Source organism: Betta splendens, chromosome 6 (genome assembly GCF_900634795.4).
Source record: "Betta splendens chromosome 6, fBetSpl5.4, whole genome shotgun sequence".
NCBI lineage: Eukaryota > Metazoa > Chordata > Actinopteri > Anabantiformes > Osphronemidae > Betta > Betta splendens.
The window spans coordinates 1,909,617-1,924,211 of NC_040886.2; the positions used below are offsets into that span (position 1 = coordinate 1,909,617).

A 14,595-nucleotide genomic window follows, 5' to 3' on the forward strand; every position below is an offset into this window, starting at 1 on the left:
GTAGTTATTTTATGAATTTCATCTTTAATTCATTATTATTTTAATGTTACAAAAATTACAGTTGTTTTATAACCATCTCAATTGTATTTGATGTTTTGTGGATGTGGACTACAGAGTAGTTTGAATACAGTCTTTCTGTCCTGGAGGTGCATACACACTGTACACTAGTCATTTAGGATTATGTTAGACCATCAACAGAGTGTATACAGTACAGTGATTTGTGACTGAATGATTAGTATTAGCAACTAAGCAGCTCTGTGGGCAATTTGAATATTAATATGCAAAGATGTTTTCTTTAAGATGTCCCAGCTTGTCCAGATTTGGCAGACATGCATTCTGGATCATCGGTGGAGGACCACAGAGGACTATCAGAACATCGTGGGATGGAGCAGGCAGGTGTTCCTTGATCATGTCATAGGTTACAAATCCTGAACTGTAGCTCCAACCTGGAGAACATGAGAAACACAATCAGAACACAATTTCGACATACATTTCCTGAACCCAGCTTTGTGTATTTTACAACAGGAAAACAAAATTTAAAATTTCCCTTCCTCTGTAACAAAGTGCAAGTACAATACCTCAAACGAATAAAGATGGAACCAAAGACAAGCAGAGTTCAAGGCCTTTGCAACAGAAATGATATAAGACTATGCTCGTAAATGTCTGCTTGCTTTAAGGATTATGTAAACAAAGAGATGAACATTTTGCTAAGATCCTGCAAAACCTTGTTGGAGCTATTGCTCTCCTCAGCCTGCAGGGATTTTCCCCAACATATACATACTGGCAGCTTATAACTCCAATTAGACTGACGTCATTCGGCCTAACCTTGTGAAGGTTTGTCCAGTGTAAACCAGAGCGATACTTTGTCAGGATAATTCTTCTTCGTGTCTTCCAGCTCCGTCCTGAGGAGAATATCCTTCTCACTCTGCAGGAGAGGAAAGACATTTTATTTCCCCAGGGTTTCCCCATTTATGTACAGTAATATTCTTTGAAAGTAAGAAACAAGTGAGATTTCCAAAAATAACACAGCTGACCTGGTTGGCAAATATAATTGAGCACTTAGTGTTATCAGTGGGGTTTGCTGTGATGCTGTGAATCAACTGTAGCATGGGAGTGATTCCTGTAATAAAAAAAGCATTCATGTGAGATTCAGATCTAAGTTCAGACCGAAGGTACTTGTGTCATGACTAATTTCCTGTACAAGGACAAACACACATGCAATGAATGCATAATTTAGTAATTCATGTTTAGGATTTAATAGGTGTGTTAGTGAACCTGTTCCTCCAGCAATCATTCCAATGTGCTTATACGTCTGAATCCTGGGCTCTGACTTTTTGTCTGGTCGAATGGAGAACTGACCTAATGAAAAAGAAACAAGGTTCAGTTTATGTTGCATTAGCTCAAGCAGCTCCAAGTTTTGCTTCATCACACTGACATCTGCTGTTGATACATGAAAAGTGCAGTGTTGAGTGCCTGTCCACTATCATCATACTGTACCATTTCCTTTATACACCAACAGCCCATTAGGTCCTCTAAAATCAATCCTATCCCCAATAGCCATGTTGTCAAGGTATTGAGACATTTTTCCTCCCTCTGGAAAGGATGGATGCGTGTTCTTGTAGTACACCTGGAGACATTTCAAAAACACACTAAAATGATGTGCTTGCTTTGCCGATCAAATGTGCCCTAAATTACTAAGTCATTGTCTAAGTCACCCACAGTGTGGGAGCAAAGGAACATATATGATCGGTTTGTTTGAATCTTTGAGACATTACAGTGTCACACATTCACCTTCTCTCATAATCCCATATAAAAAAGTACAAACATGCAGGTTTGTTATTAGTTTTTAATGAGAAAACCAGCGCCATCACCATTGTGACAACTTGTTCACAAGCTACAGCCAAATTAACTCTCTACTGAGCATTTGGTAACCAAAAAACAGCCCCTCACTTTTCCACGTTTGCCTTTCCAGACAAAACAGCCTTAACATCTTACTGCCCCAAAAGGGGAAAAATTGGGTATAATAAGCACAAAAATGCTAAAAGCAGCACAAGGGAACTTAAAAAAAAGTATTATTCTGGATCACAATATCACTAAAGGTGGGGTGGACAAAATCACAGGTTCCTACAGCATCAATCATTGGCACTGCCTAAGTAAAGGGGGCTTTTATTTGCCTTGATCGAAAGTCACTGGGTCAATTTGACCCTGAACAGAACCAGGGCTATGTGTAGTTTATTAACATGAAAAAATTTGTAAAGTAAAACTAAACTAAACATACCCCACATCATAGCTGTACATAAGAAACGGACATAACACAATGGATATATTAAATACTATATATACAGTAATAATAAAATACCATACATACAATATATATACAGTATATAAATATATGATTATTCCCAATTCCCAAGTATACAGTGCCTACAGACAATATACAAGACAAACAGGATGTATACTGGATCTATGGAGTGTTACTGTTCGAAATGTTACTAACCTTTACTACAAGGTCCACATATCCCTGATGCTTGTCACTGGAGACTGGAGTGTAGGCTCGCACCACCAGATTGCCATTCACCTTGGCTGACAGATACACATGCTGACCTAAAGCACAAAGCGGAAGGACAAGCAGGGAGGAAGGTGGAAGGTGGAAACGCTGGGTTAGAAAGAATGGGTGACTGCACCAGGAAAGCACGAACAACGGGCTGCACATGAGCTCACTGGTAAAGTCTTTCCTTCACAAGCTTTTTCTGCAGCTTTACTGTGGCTAGTGACTTTTTATGTTAGTACACTTATAAAACCTCACACTAAGATAAAACACAAGAGAATTTTTAATCCTGTATTTCATATTTATTTCCATGTCATGATGAAAGATGAAAAAACAACACTCAGTACCTACAGGTAGTCCAAGGATGTGAGATTCAGAGGGAAGGCCAAACCGAAATTTCTTTGTGTCATGACTGATTTCCTGTACAAGGACACACACACACACACACACACACACACACACACACACACACACACACACACACACACACACACACACACACACACGGTGTCAGGTTCTTGTGTAACAGTGTCTTTACTTGATCCTTGTTAACGTTTTAGCTCTATTCTGCCTCATTTAGATAAAATCTGCCTAGAATTTCACTTGAACAAACAATTTGTATCATAAACATCTAAATTATTCAGTTCGTATTTTGTGTTTATTCAGGGCATTCAGTGAGGTAGAGCGGTGGAGTCTTAATGACGGAGCAGCATTAACGAGAACCCGTTTAGTAACTGAGTTTGACAATATAAATAAATAATTATAAAACAAACATTTTTTGGACCAATATAACGATGCCACCCGATTGTAACAGCTGCATCAGAATTAGTTCTCATAACACTAATCACTGCCCCACCTGCACATTCAGTTCATCCCTGGTAGGAACACTTTCTAGACCTCAGGGATCATTTATGATCCACTCTAGTTTGTTCTGTCTGTATGACCCGTAAGTGCTGTTACCAATTATAGTAAAAGAAATCCACAAATAAAGTCTTATTAAAACAGCACTTAACCTCACTCATAATGCGATCAAACTCTCAATACGTTTTGTGTTTTATGAAGACCTAAGAAGTAGAGCTAAGGTTGTTTCTTTCCTAATACTTCAGGCAAAATAATATGCACATGTGTGGAATCAAATGTTTTTTCACTTACATACTAAATTAAACTGATCCGTTACAAAAAATACTAATATGTATTTGAAATATTATATCACATTGGTATTTCTACCTGTTTCTCTATCAGCAGAAGTGGATATTTGACCATAGGATCCTGCAGAGTCACAGGCAGCTTGTTCTTCTCTGCTCCAGAGCCTTGAAACAGAAAGTACAGCACTGTCGCCACCACCACAAACACTGCTGCCAGCAGCGGGATTGTCTGCAACACAAAGTGACAACAAGAAGCAAAACATGATTTTAGTTATATAATGAGTTAATTACAGTAACATTAAATAACACTAAATGAAATGGAAGTTAATTTCACCAAGTTCTGGTCCATCGCATTAACGGGGAATAAAGTGGAAACGTGTGCTTCCTTCTCCTATGTGGACTCTGAAAAACCAGAGTCCACATAGAGTCAAGATAACGGCACACACACACACACACACACACACACACACACACACACACACACACACACACACACACACACACACACACACACACACACACACACACACACACAGGGGAGGGCTTGGCTTAGTGCTAGGGGAAAGGTGACACGAGGTCCTGTGCACCAATAGGAAGATAAATCTCATCATGACCCAACATGCAGCGCTACAGAAGTGGAGAACACTCGCACAGAGCAGAGCCTTAAAATCACACCATCAAAGGAGGGGTGGAGAGATCACATAAACGCATTGGCCTAACTAAGACCCTTTGGACCAAAGACAAGGCTTGATTCCTCACAGTATATTTTGATGGGATTACTTTAGTTTTGAATGCAGAATATTCACTTGCAGTAGTTGTACATTATGGTAATGATTTAGGAAGAAAATCTGGGTACCTGGTCCTCTGTTAAACATTTATTTTCATAAATGAACAAAATAAAGTGGTTGAACAAAAGACAAATCTAAACCACGTCATTATTTAGTGTTACTACTTATTGCCTTCAAAGCAGCATCAATTCTTCTAGGTACACTTGCACAAAGTCAGGGATTGTGTAGGATTATAGTCAGGTGTATGATTAACCAATTATAACGAGCAGGTGCTAATGATCAGCAGGATCATCTGTGGTTAGTTCTCTCAAGATGTTTGGAAAAACCTACCGGCCGAGTTCCAGCCATGTGCATTTGAACCTAGAAGAATTGATGCTGGTTCAATCACTGTGTCATGTTCATTTATGACAATGAATGTTTAACACTTCCATTTTTAAAAGCATTATTAGTTTAGAGCGTCAATGTTTTATGTTGTTCTAGAGAGGAGTTGGTACAAAGTAACATACTTAACCTGAACCTGATGACCACTGCGCGCATGCGCAATTGCGCACTGCTGACACGGTTGGCGCGTACAGAAAATCTCACTGCGCGCACAAAAAATCCAACCTGAAACGAAAATAAAACAAACACATAAAAATTCATTCTGTGTTATTTTAGATGTGAGTCAGTGAGTGACCGGTAACTTGCTGCTCCATTCACAATGCGATTGTGAATGGAGCAGCGATTCACAGCGATTCACAGCCGTATTTACGCAGCGGATTTACGTCAACGACAACCGCGGTCAAATGAGCTTAGGTCACCGGGGCTTTTGTTTTGTTGGTAAGTAGCGAACTATTTGTGTCTTCAAAAGGTCCCTTGTACACTCAGACTACTTGGACGTGTCTGTCTCCACGTGTGTGTCATACAGCAAGTAAAGTAGTGTCAGTAATGATGAAATTGCACGTAATTGCCTTCATTCAACATGAGTCAGAGAGAGTCAGAGTGGAGGATGAGGCAGAACAGGTCCGTCAGCTCAGCTAGTATGCATTGGCCTCTGAAAGACAAGGGTTGAGGTTTAATCCCCCACCTTACCACTTCAAGTTTAGTTTATATTGTCTTTTCTAACACAAATGTAAATGCTGTAATTTGACGTTAATAAACCATGCAATTTGGATGAAAGCAATGCTGGCGAGCACAGCACATGTCTGATGTCGCTCACAGTGGTCCAAGCGACCGCTCACACACATGAAAAATTTCCTTGTGCTTTCTGATTACACGTTTTAATGCCTTGCATTAAAATTACAATTTACTAAATTAAGTAACGTAAGATGTTTTTTGACTTTCAGTACCATCCAGCCATCATTGCTGAGGGGGAAGTTGGGCGTGGACCAACATCTGGCTGCCTGGACAGTCACTAGCTCACAGACAGGCCACAGTTTGTGATGCACATCAGACACACTAGTCTGCAGCGCAGAGGCCTCTCAGGGCACGATGCGCTCCCCTTTTCTGGTTACACGTCTGACTTTAAATGCCACGCCCACCACTGTCACCTACAGAGGTTCTCTGATGACACCGCCATTGTTAGCTGTGTATTGGGGGGAATGAGCAGGAGTGCAGGGGGGTCATTGCTGACTTTGCGAGCTGGTGCGAGAATAACCAGCACACACCCAGCGATGGGACCTTTAGTAGACTTTGGTGTGTGCAGACAGCTGCTACGGACTTCCTGTGATGGCGGCCTCAGTAGTCCTGCATGGAGTTATGTGCTGGGGGGCACAACACAAGTTCAGATATGTTTGAAGTTATGTCTGACTTCAGAAGCCTGTGGCACGTACTGTAGCTATTAGCAGAAACTGGCTACATACTACGGTGTTGTATGTTGGGTAGTCTATGAATTGGGTCTAAGAAACATGTTTATGATTTACGTGAGTTAATTCTTAGAGCGTTAGGTCTTAGAGGGAAGACTGAACAATTGAAGCTGTTCAATCTGAACACTGACTCATGCCATTTGTATGAAGAAGCTCATGTACTGAAACCAGGCTCAGGACTAGTCTGAGTCCACAGAACCAAAAGAAAGCTGGGTTGTTTTTATCTTCCTCTATTATTGATGTGATTCTAGTAACTCAGAGTCCTTTTATATTATTTAACTATATGTCCATGCAAGGTCAGATTTGTCTGAATTGTTGGAACAACACTTAATTTTAGTTTTTATGGTTTCTTTTTCATGAGCAACAGCATTAGCACACAAAACGTGTTTTCTAACTGCAGTATGTCTGTTACTGTAAATTCAAAAGCTCATGTTTTGTAAAGAACTATTGAATGATCAGTTCAACCCTGTAGGTCAGGAGACAATCAAGGGTATAATTAAGACTGAGTGGGTTCATCACTGATGCTAAGTTTCTCATGGAACAAATGACAAAACAGCATAAAATGCTGTGCCGTTTGGTGCCGTTTGGTGCAACTCGGCGATCACAAAACGCAACTGTGGACTTCCACACCTGTGTGAACCTCACCTTTCCACAAGAGTTAACATATGGTCATCTTTTCTCCTGTCGCTGGAGAGGTGGTGAGCGAAGAGAGGGGCAGATTAAAGCCACGTACTGTGGAAACGATGCTTTTCCTGAAGAAAATCGGATGCAGTTTCCACAGACAACCAGCAGATGCTGCAATCACTGAAGAAAACCGTACACACGTAACAACAGCGAAGCATCGGAGGTGACGCAATACGCTCAGCGCCAATCAGCCCGGCGAAAAAGCCACGTCCAGCCACACGCCAGACAAAAGCAGCGCGAGCAGGAAGTGGCGCAGCGCCGTCAGCCAATCACGTCCGGCTCGAGCCCTCACGCGCGACACAGCTTCCAGCGCGTCTTCTTTTTCTTCTTCTGCTGCTTTTTCTTCACACTTCGTTTATTGGCAGTTGGCAAGAAACATGCTGGTGCACTGCTGCCGCCTTCTAAGATGGAGCGTGGATTAGATGGTGAACATCAACCAAGCATCAATCAAACAAACATACAAAAACTACAAAAACAACATCAAAATCTATCATTCTAACTATTTGTTGAATATATAAGGACCAATGTAAAATGACATGCTAAAAAATTTCCTCTTCTTTACATTCACAATTTCTTGTACTATTGAGCCTTGTGTGTCCAAATCTCATCCTAACAACTATATCGTATTTCGTTCTACTCTAGAGGCCCTCTTTTCCCAGATGTTCAGTCGTCTTTTCATCTGATACAATGTCATGTTTAGTAGGGCACAGACACCTTCATGAGGAAACTCATACAGACACACAAATAACAACATCATATCTGATATCACAATCATATTTTAGGCTACTGGTTTAGAGATCAAGAGCAATACACTTCAGCGGATGCTACCACATGTAGCTGTGTACTACTGTACATAAACAATATGTCATTTACGGTGTTCCCTGGCTACTAAGTTATATGAGTCTCTATATGTATTCATTATTTTTTATGTAATAGTATTTAATCCTTTGAACTTTGAAAACTTTGAAGTGAGTCATTTTCAAATCCATGGGATATTTTTTTTCCTTTGCTTTAAGTTCATATCAGTGGAGGGGGCCCATGCACTGTCAATACAACCATTGTCTGTTCAGATAATATTGTGCACATAGTCATTCACTTCCTTTAGCTGGTGGAATCTATGTCATAAATTTCCCAAGCTTAGCTTTGTTCTGTGGATGAAGCTGATGATGGTGTATAGTACTCATCACTCCTAACTCCTGACAAAGCAAGAAGCTCTATTTAACCATTATTAGATAAGCCTGGCTAGGACACTCAATTCTAATATAGGACCACAAAATAACTACATAACTAAACAGGGTCAATGATTTGACTGTTAATAATGTGCAGAGACATGAGTGAAATAATTCCTTGTTTTAGGGAAACACATGAGCTGTGTGGCCATAACACTGGACATCTTGTTGTATCACCTCTGCCTGGTGACTAATCAGTGTGTGTTGTATTTACAGCCGGGGTAAAACAGTTCTTGTCCTTGTCCAGTTAGGGTGCATTCACATTATAACCTCTGTTAATAATAGTTAAGAGATTTACAGATATATACAAATCTGGAGAGTTTCTGTATGAATGTATGAATAAGGGAGTGACCCTTCAACATTTTTATTTGACTTTTTGAAAACCACTCATCATCATCAAACATCAAAAAGGGGATTTATCCTAAAATTTAGGAAAATGAATAAATTGAGTAATTTTTGTCCAAATGCTGAAGCTAAATCTCTATTACACTAATGTCATGGTTTTACTACAGTATGTGAGTTTAGTAACAGAAGTGAGAATCTCCACATGGAAAGATACACTGAATTATACTTGTATGACATTTTTGGAGGACTGTGCACAGAGATAAAAAAACAGAAACAATTTGATATGTACAGTATATGTAGAAAAAATCATACATTTACAATTGTTCATGAGTATATGCATGTGTGCATGTCTATTGTTGAAGGCTTTTCACATTCCAGTTGCTCCAGTAGTTACTCTACTGTGGCATGTCTTATATCTACACTAAATGCCCCTGAGGCTCAGGTCCAGCAGCGGAGACCCGACCAGCTAAATTAGAAAAATTATTAATTATAAAAATAACGGTTAACCACACAAATTTAATAAACATCAAAGGCTTGAGTGAATAAAATTCATTATGCTAATTGTACAAACCTTAGATCAAATGCAATCACTTCATCTTGTCCTGACATTGCTTGAAATGTTGAAATTTATAATTTTAATAGTTATTCCTCAAAACCCTTTATCTTACCATTTCTAAATAACTTTACTATATCGTTACAGCAGCTGCGGAAATTCCCCTATAGCAGATGTTTACTGTATCAGACAATGCTGTTGCTGGATTTAAGGAGAGTAGTCTTAATCCTACTCATGCACAGGTGGATCGTTCAGTTGATGATGCTGCAGCTTCACTTTAGACACTGATGTTCCTCTGAAGGAGGCAGCAGTGACTCGGAGGAGGTCAGCTCTATGGTATAACTTTGATTCACAGTTTAAAGCACAGGACTCAAAAACTAGAAATGAAAATGACATCATTCCTGTAGAGGATGGGAGGGCAGTTTAATACTACTACATAAAAAGCAATTAGTGCTGCTAGAACCACGTTATTTCTCTCATTATTAGAAAAAAACAAATGATCCACACTGTAATGGAAAAATTTTGCCTTGTGCTGTTTCTTATCCAACACACTCGTCATGTGCTGGTTAGGTACAATACTGAACATTCTTACACAAACAAATAATCTCTTGTGCCCTGACGTACATCAAGTCTAAACATCTGATGCTCCATTTGACTGTCTAATAATTTCTGATATATGTTTGTCTTTTACACCCGGACTCTGGCTCCATCCTATCTGACTCCCCACCAGACCCAAAGGCTGTTAAAGCAAATGCATCTTGTCTTGGAAGCTCGGTGTTCCTTCCTTTGAATAACAAGACATGACGATGCAGAAGTGAGAAAGCAAACATTCTCACTCACAGCGAGATAAGGTGGCGCAAACAATTCCATTGCTGCAGAGAGACATTCCACCAGAGCCAGAGAAAGGGGTTAAAAGGCAGAAGCAACTTGAGGATCGTGGGCTCTTTGCATTATACCTCCGTGGTGTGTGCACTGATCTCCCCAGCTGGTTTTTGGTTTGTTGATGTGCACGATCAACATCCATGCTTTTTATTTGCTTTCCCCATTATTTTTATTTTCTTTATTATTTCAATAAATCGCAGAAAAAGGACAACTCTCTCTCATCTACTTCTTTATGGAAAATTTCCACCACAGAAATTGGCGTCTACGAACAGGATCCCGCGGCAGGTCGTCTGGACGGTGTGACCAGGGACGATAGTCCTGAGGACTAGGGTCGCTCAGCCTCCAAACCTCTACAGACATTCAGAGCTGGGAGGACTGCTCACCCGTCTGGATCGCCTCTGACGAGATCCACGAACTCAGATTCAAACTCAAATCCTAATTTGGCTCGGCTCGGTGAGAGAGATTCCTTTTAATTTGGGAAAAAAAAAACAAACAAAAAGAAAATATAACTAGGAAAAGAGATAATAATATTTCTAAAACGACTATGTGGCTGAAAACATCTAAAATATAATAATTAGGACCAAACAATTTTTTTTTAATTAAAAAATTTAATATTCGGGTAAAAATTAATTAGGTCAAAGTCTGCCCTGGTGGCCGAGACGGTGGTTGCTAAGGGTTGGCTCGTGGGACCGAGCTTGTTTTGTCTGTACTGAGGGTACAGACCAGTGTGCAGATCTGAGCGCAGTCCAAAGGGAGTGGACAAGGAAATAAAAGACGGCTTCTGAAATACGGAGCGCGTTTGCAGGGGGAAGTGGTTTCGAGATACGAGGGACCCGGGTCTTAGAGGGGCCTGACGGTGAGGGACCACTTCCGAGAACCTTGTCGCTGATCTGAGCGGTTCCCTTTCTACGGAGACGTCCGTGGAAGAGAAATTTCGAAAAAAGGTTCCGGCCGGAACACAAAAAAGTCTAAGGCAGAAAACCGCCGGGACTCTGAAAGATGGGTTCGGGGCGATCTAAGTCTCCACCACCAGACTGCAGCATTACAAAAGTAAAAGTAATTAAAAGTAAAAGGTAAATATGGTTATTAGTGTGTTTCATGTTTCCATGAGTGGGAAACTGGTTATAGGTTCAAAAGGAGAATTACGTAGTGTAAAAGACATATGCACCTTTAAAAGATTTGAAAAAGCAAAACATCAAAACTAAAGCCCTAAAAGAAACAAAAGAGTGATGAGAGTAACAGAAAAAAAAAAAAGGAGATAACAACTCTGGGGAAGAATTGTTTGCACTCTGCCACACCACACACCACACATACATACACCACACACATATCATGCCAAGAGCAAATGCTCCCATTGTTTCTGCTCTCTATTCTAATGCAGAACTGAGCGCGATGAGGGTAAATCCGGATCTGGACTCCTTTCCCACCATCAGCAGAAGAACCGAAGGAGAAGAAGCGCCAACCAACAACCAGAACGGGGTGGAAGCTCTGACACCACAGCAGCTGGAGGACACAGACCACAGCATGGACGCCTCAGCGACTCCCACAACGTCTGCAGCCATCACGTTCTGGGCTCATCAGATGAACCAGCTACTACAAGCGTGTGTGTCTGACACAGACACCTGCTTATGACAATCAGCAAAGGAAAACAAGGACAGAGCAACAGCAGAGTGAGAAGACGTGCTCTGACACAGACACTGGTTGAAACAACAGGAGAGGCTTCAGACGTGATCGGCCCAATAGAGCTGCATCTGAGGATCCAGGAAAGGTCTGTCATCGAGGAACAACTGTCCCATTGAAAGGCTTCACCCACTGGCGCTCACATCAGACTGATGGTTGGGGAAGGAGGAAGGTGACGGTTCCTTTTCACGTGACGTACAAGACGGTACCGCAAACACACACACACACATTCATACACGCAATGAAGAAACACGCTTACAGCTGATACACGCTCAAATTCATGTTCATGCTTATCTGCTCGCAATGAAGAATCGCTTTTTGCTCAAAAAAAATCCCACAGAGTGATTTTAAAAATATGACAAACAGCTAAATGACAACTGCTGCATGACTTTACAGTCTGATGGGTTTAAACTATTTCAATTTGCAACAAATTCAGTAATAAAATCCTCCATGTTTCTAAAAATACTTGTGCACAATATAGGTTTGTCTGGCCAGACTATAGAAAAACAAAACAGACTGTAGAAAAAACAAAACCAGACCATAGAAAGACTGAGACTGACTGAAACAGACTATTAATGACTATTAAAGGGAAGACGACTATTAGAGAGAAGTAATAATAATTACTGTACGTACCAGACTATTAAAGAAAAACTTATTCTTTCACTGTCTTGTGCAACATCTGACAGCAAGACACCTTAACATTCATTTTTGCTTTCAAACTTGTGCCCAGTTAAATTTTTAGGAAGACATCTGATGTGTAGTTTAGGTATTTGATTGATTTCCACTCCAGACGGAGTGCAGGTTACATCTACAGACATTCTAAATAATCCCTCTTTTGCTGGTGTTAACTTCAGCTCAGCTGTGCTCTTATCATTGGCTGCTGAGGGGGGGCTGTAACTGAGGCCCTCACACAGGCTGCATCGCAGCTTGTTTATGATTCCACACACACACTCAAACTGACCTCAACTTCCCTCTTTTGGGATGAACACAGGTCTGCGCTTGCGATTTCTTTTACTAACGAACAAAAAGATTTTTGATGTTTATTCTACAGTTCCACACGTCCCTCTGTGAAAACATGATGGAGACAGATGCAGGACGTGGGTCCTTTCGTGAACAGATGTCAACGGGGTGGAGACTGGTGAACGACTTCTGACCCCATGTGACGTATTCACCTACTTTGCATAGTTTTAGAAAACTTATTTTTATTCTGCCTGTTATGTGCAGCAAACAGTGAACTTGGTACCTCCACATTCTAATGACACACTACATGCTTTTGTTTTTATTTTGATTTTTCAGAGGACGCTCTGAGCCAACACTCAGCCTTACAGGAAGCCCTGCTTCCCTGTGGCTCACACACAGACATGATGTAGGTTTGATCAGAGGATGTGAACCAGTGGTCATCACACCTAAATCTGACCACAGACCATGTAAACAACACCACCCTCTTAAAGGAGCCAAAGATGGCGTTACTGCAGACACCGCTAAGATACTGAAACATTGGATGCTACAGGCCACAAAGAGAGCCTGTCTAAATTACACTTTGTTCAGACAAAGGTTATTTTCTGGGTCATTGTAATTACAGCTGATGGCAAATCCATCTCACCCAACAGAGTTGAAGCAATTTGAAACCTGCCTAAACCGTGCACGTATAAACAGCTTATCTTTTCTAGGTTTTTGTTCTTATTGCAGGAACTTCATTCTTAACTTTAATGTCTTTGAGGCCCACTCAGGGTTCTGATGCAGACGTCTTCATCGTCCACTTCTTGTCTCACGTGGACGTCTGAGGCTGACGTTTATTGACCTCATGCTTGCTCTTCAGTCGGCTCCTACTTTGGGTCTTCCTGATCTGACCCTACGCGACCTTTCACTCAAACAGTGAATGAGAAATCAGGTTGTACGACTTCTGTTCTTTTGTCCTCATACTGTGTCTTTGATTCTTTTGGAATAGATCCCACGTTCTACAGCCCGATGGCTTAGATGCAACACCACCTTACTCAACATGCTGAACATTACTATCAAGAGGTCGTCTTGAAGTCTGGCGCTTTGCTAAGACACTACTCTGCTCAGGCTGCAGAGTTGATTGCGTTGACTGAAGCTAGTAAACTAGCAGAAGGAGAGTCTGTTACCATCTACAGACTCCACAGATGCTTGTCACACGTTGGTTCTCTGTGGAAGCATAGGAAGCTTTTTTGAAGTCTAATTGCAAACCTATCTCACATCATGATTAGGTTCTGCTTTGCTGGACGCTGTCCTGCTGCCTACAGCTAATGCTGTTTTTACATCATCAGTGACGACTTTGTTTCTGCCGACATGCAGCTGCAGACGCTGCTGCGAAGGACGACAACCCCTCCCTCTCCTGATCCTCGTTTCCTCTCCTCATCCTTGTTCCCTCTCTCCAACTCTCTCTATCCTTTCCTTCCTTTCTTCCTCTCTCCCTGTGCTTTAAACATTTTCTACCTCGCAGGAACACAGACTCTGGCTGACGAATGGTTCCACCTGTAGCCATGGAGTCTGGTTTGGGCCTGATGGCAGCTGTGCTGCCCAAACACCTTTTCCCCATAATTCAGATTTCCAACAGGTGAAAGCAGGCGACAGGACCACTACACCATCCAACCAGGGCACTGGGTGATCGTTAAGGAGTTCAGGAGGAAGCACTGGAACTCCAAACGGTGGCGAGGCCACTTCCAGGTCCTTCTGACGACCCACACGGCTGTAAAGATCGCAGAGAGAGCGACTTGGATCCACTCCACTGCAAGAAGGTCCCGGATCCGACAGACGACCCTCCATCTACATCTACACCACACAAGAAAACCACCACTGACGAAAAGAATTGAGAAGAACGACCCTCGCTGTGCTCACACACGCACTGAGGCGAGGCTGCGTTGACCGTTCAGCTA

The 14,595-nt window shown here is 41.5% G+C and overlaps 1 protein-coding gene and 1 long non-coding RNA gene across 4 annotated transcripts; one reads left to right on the forward strand and one right to left on the reverse strand.

Annotated features, from left to right (window-relative positions):
* LOC114857952 (NADH-cytochrome b5 reductase 2) lies at positions 1–7,250 on the reverse strand. 3 transcript variants are annotated; one of them, XM_055509775.1, is made up of 10 exons: positions 6,971–7,250; positions 4,993–5,087; positions 3,776–3,922; positions 2,896–2,968; positions 2,498–2,604; positions 1,498–1,627; positions 1,276–1,359; positions 1,035–1,120; positions 826–925; positions 1–446 (listed from the first exon to the last, which is right to left on the reverse strand). In XM_055509775.1, the coding sequence occupies exons 3-10, from the start codon at positions 3,809–3,811 to the stop codon at positions 274–276; spliced, it is 789 nt and encodes a 262-aa protein (XP_055365750.1). In that variant the 5' UTR covers positions 3,812–3,922; positions 4,993–5,087; positions 6,971–7,250; the 3' UTR covers positions 1–273. The 3 variants fall into 3 exon arrangements, with proteins under 3 accessions (XP_055365750.1, XP_055365751.1, XP_029010737.1); XM_055509776.1 differs by lacking the exon at positions 6,971–7,250 and having other exon boundaries at positions 4,988–5,087; XM_029154904.2 differs by lacking the exons at positions 4,993–5,087; positions 6,971–7,250 and adding an exon at positions 4,028–4,154.
* LOC129604246 (uncharacterized) lies at positions 5,047–14,501 on the forward strand. The gene is made up of 2 exons (XR_008694971.1): positions 5,047–5,300; positions 5,807–14,501. It is a non-coding gene; the product is annotated as an uncharacterized LOC129604246 (long non-coding RNA).
* Positions 14,502–14,595: the final 94 nt, after the last annotated feature.

Coding starts and splice junctions, on each gene's coding strand:
- LOC114857952 (XM_029154904.2), bottom strand. Junction 2,969..3,775: donor TTCTGCTGATAGAGAAACAG/GTAGAAATACCA, acceptor GTCCTTGTACAG/GAAATCAGTCATGACACAAA. Junction 926..1,034: donor CAATTATATTTGCCAACCAG/GTCAGCTGTGTT, acceptor CCTCTCCTGCAG/AGTGAGAAGGATATTCTCCT.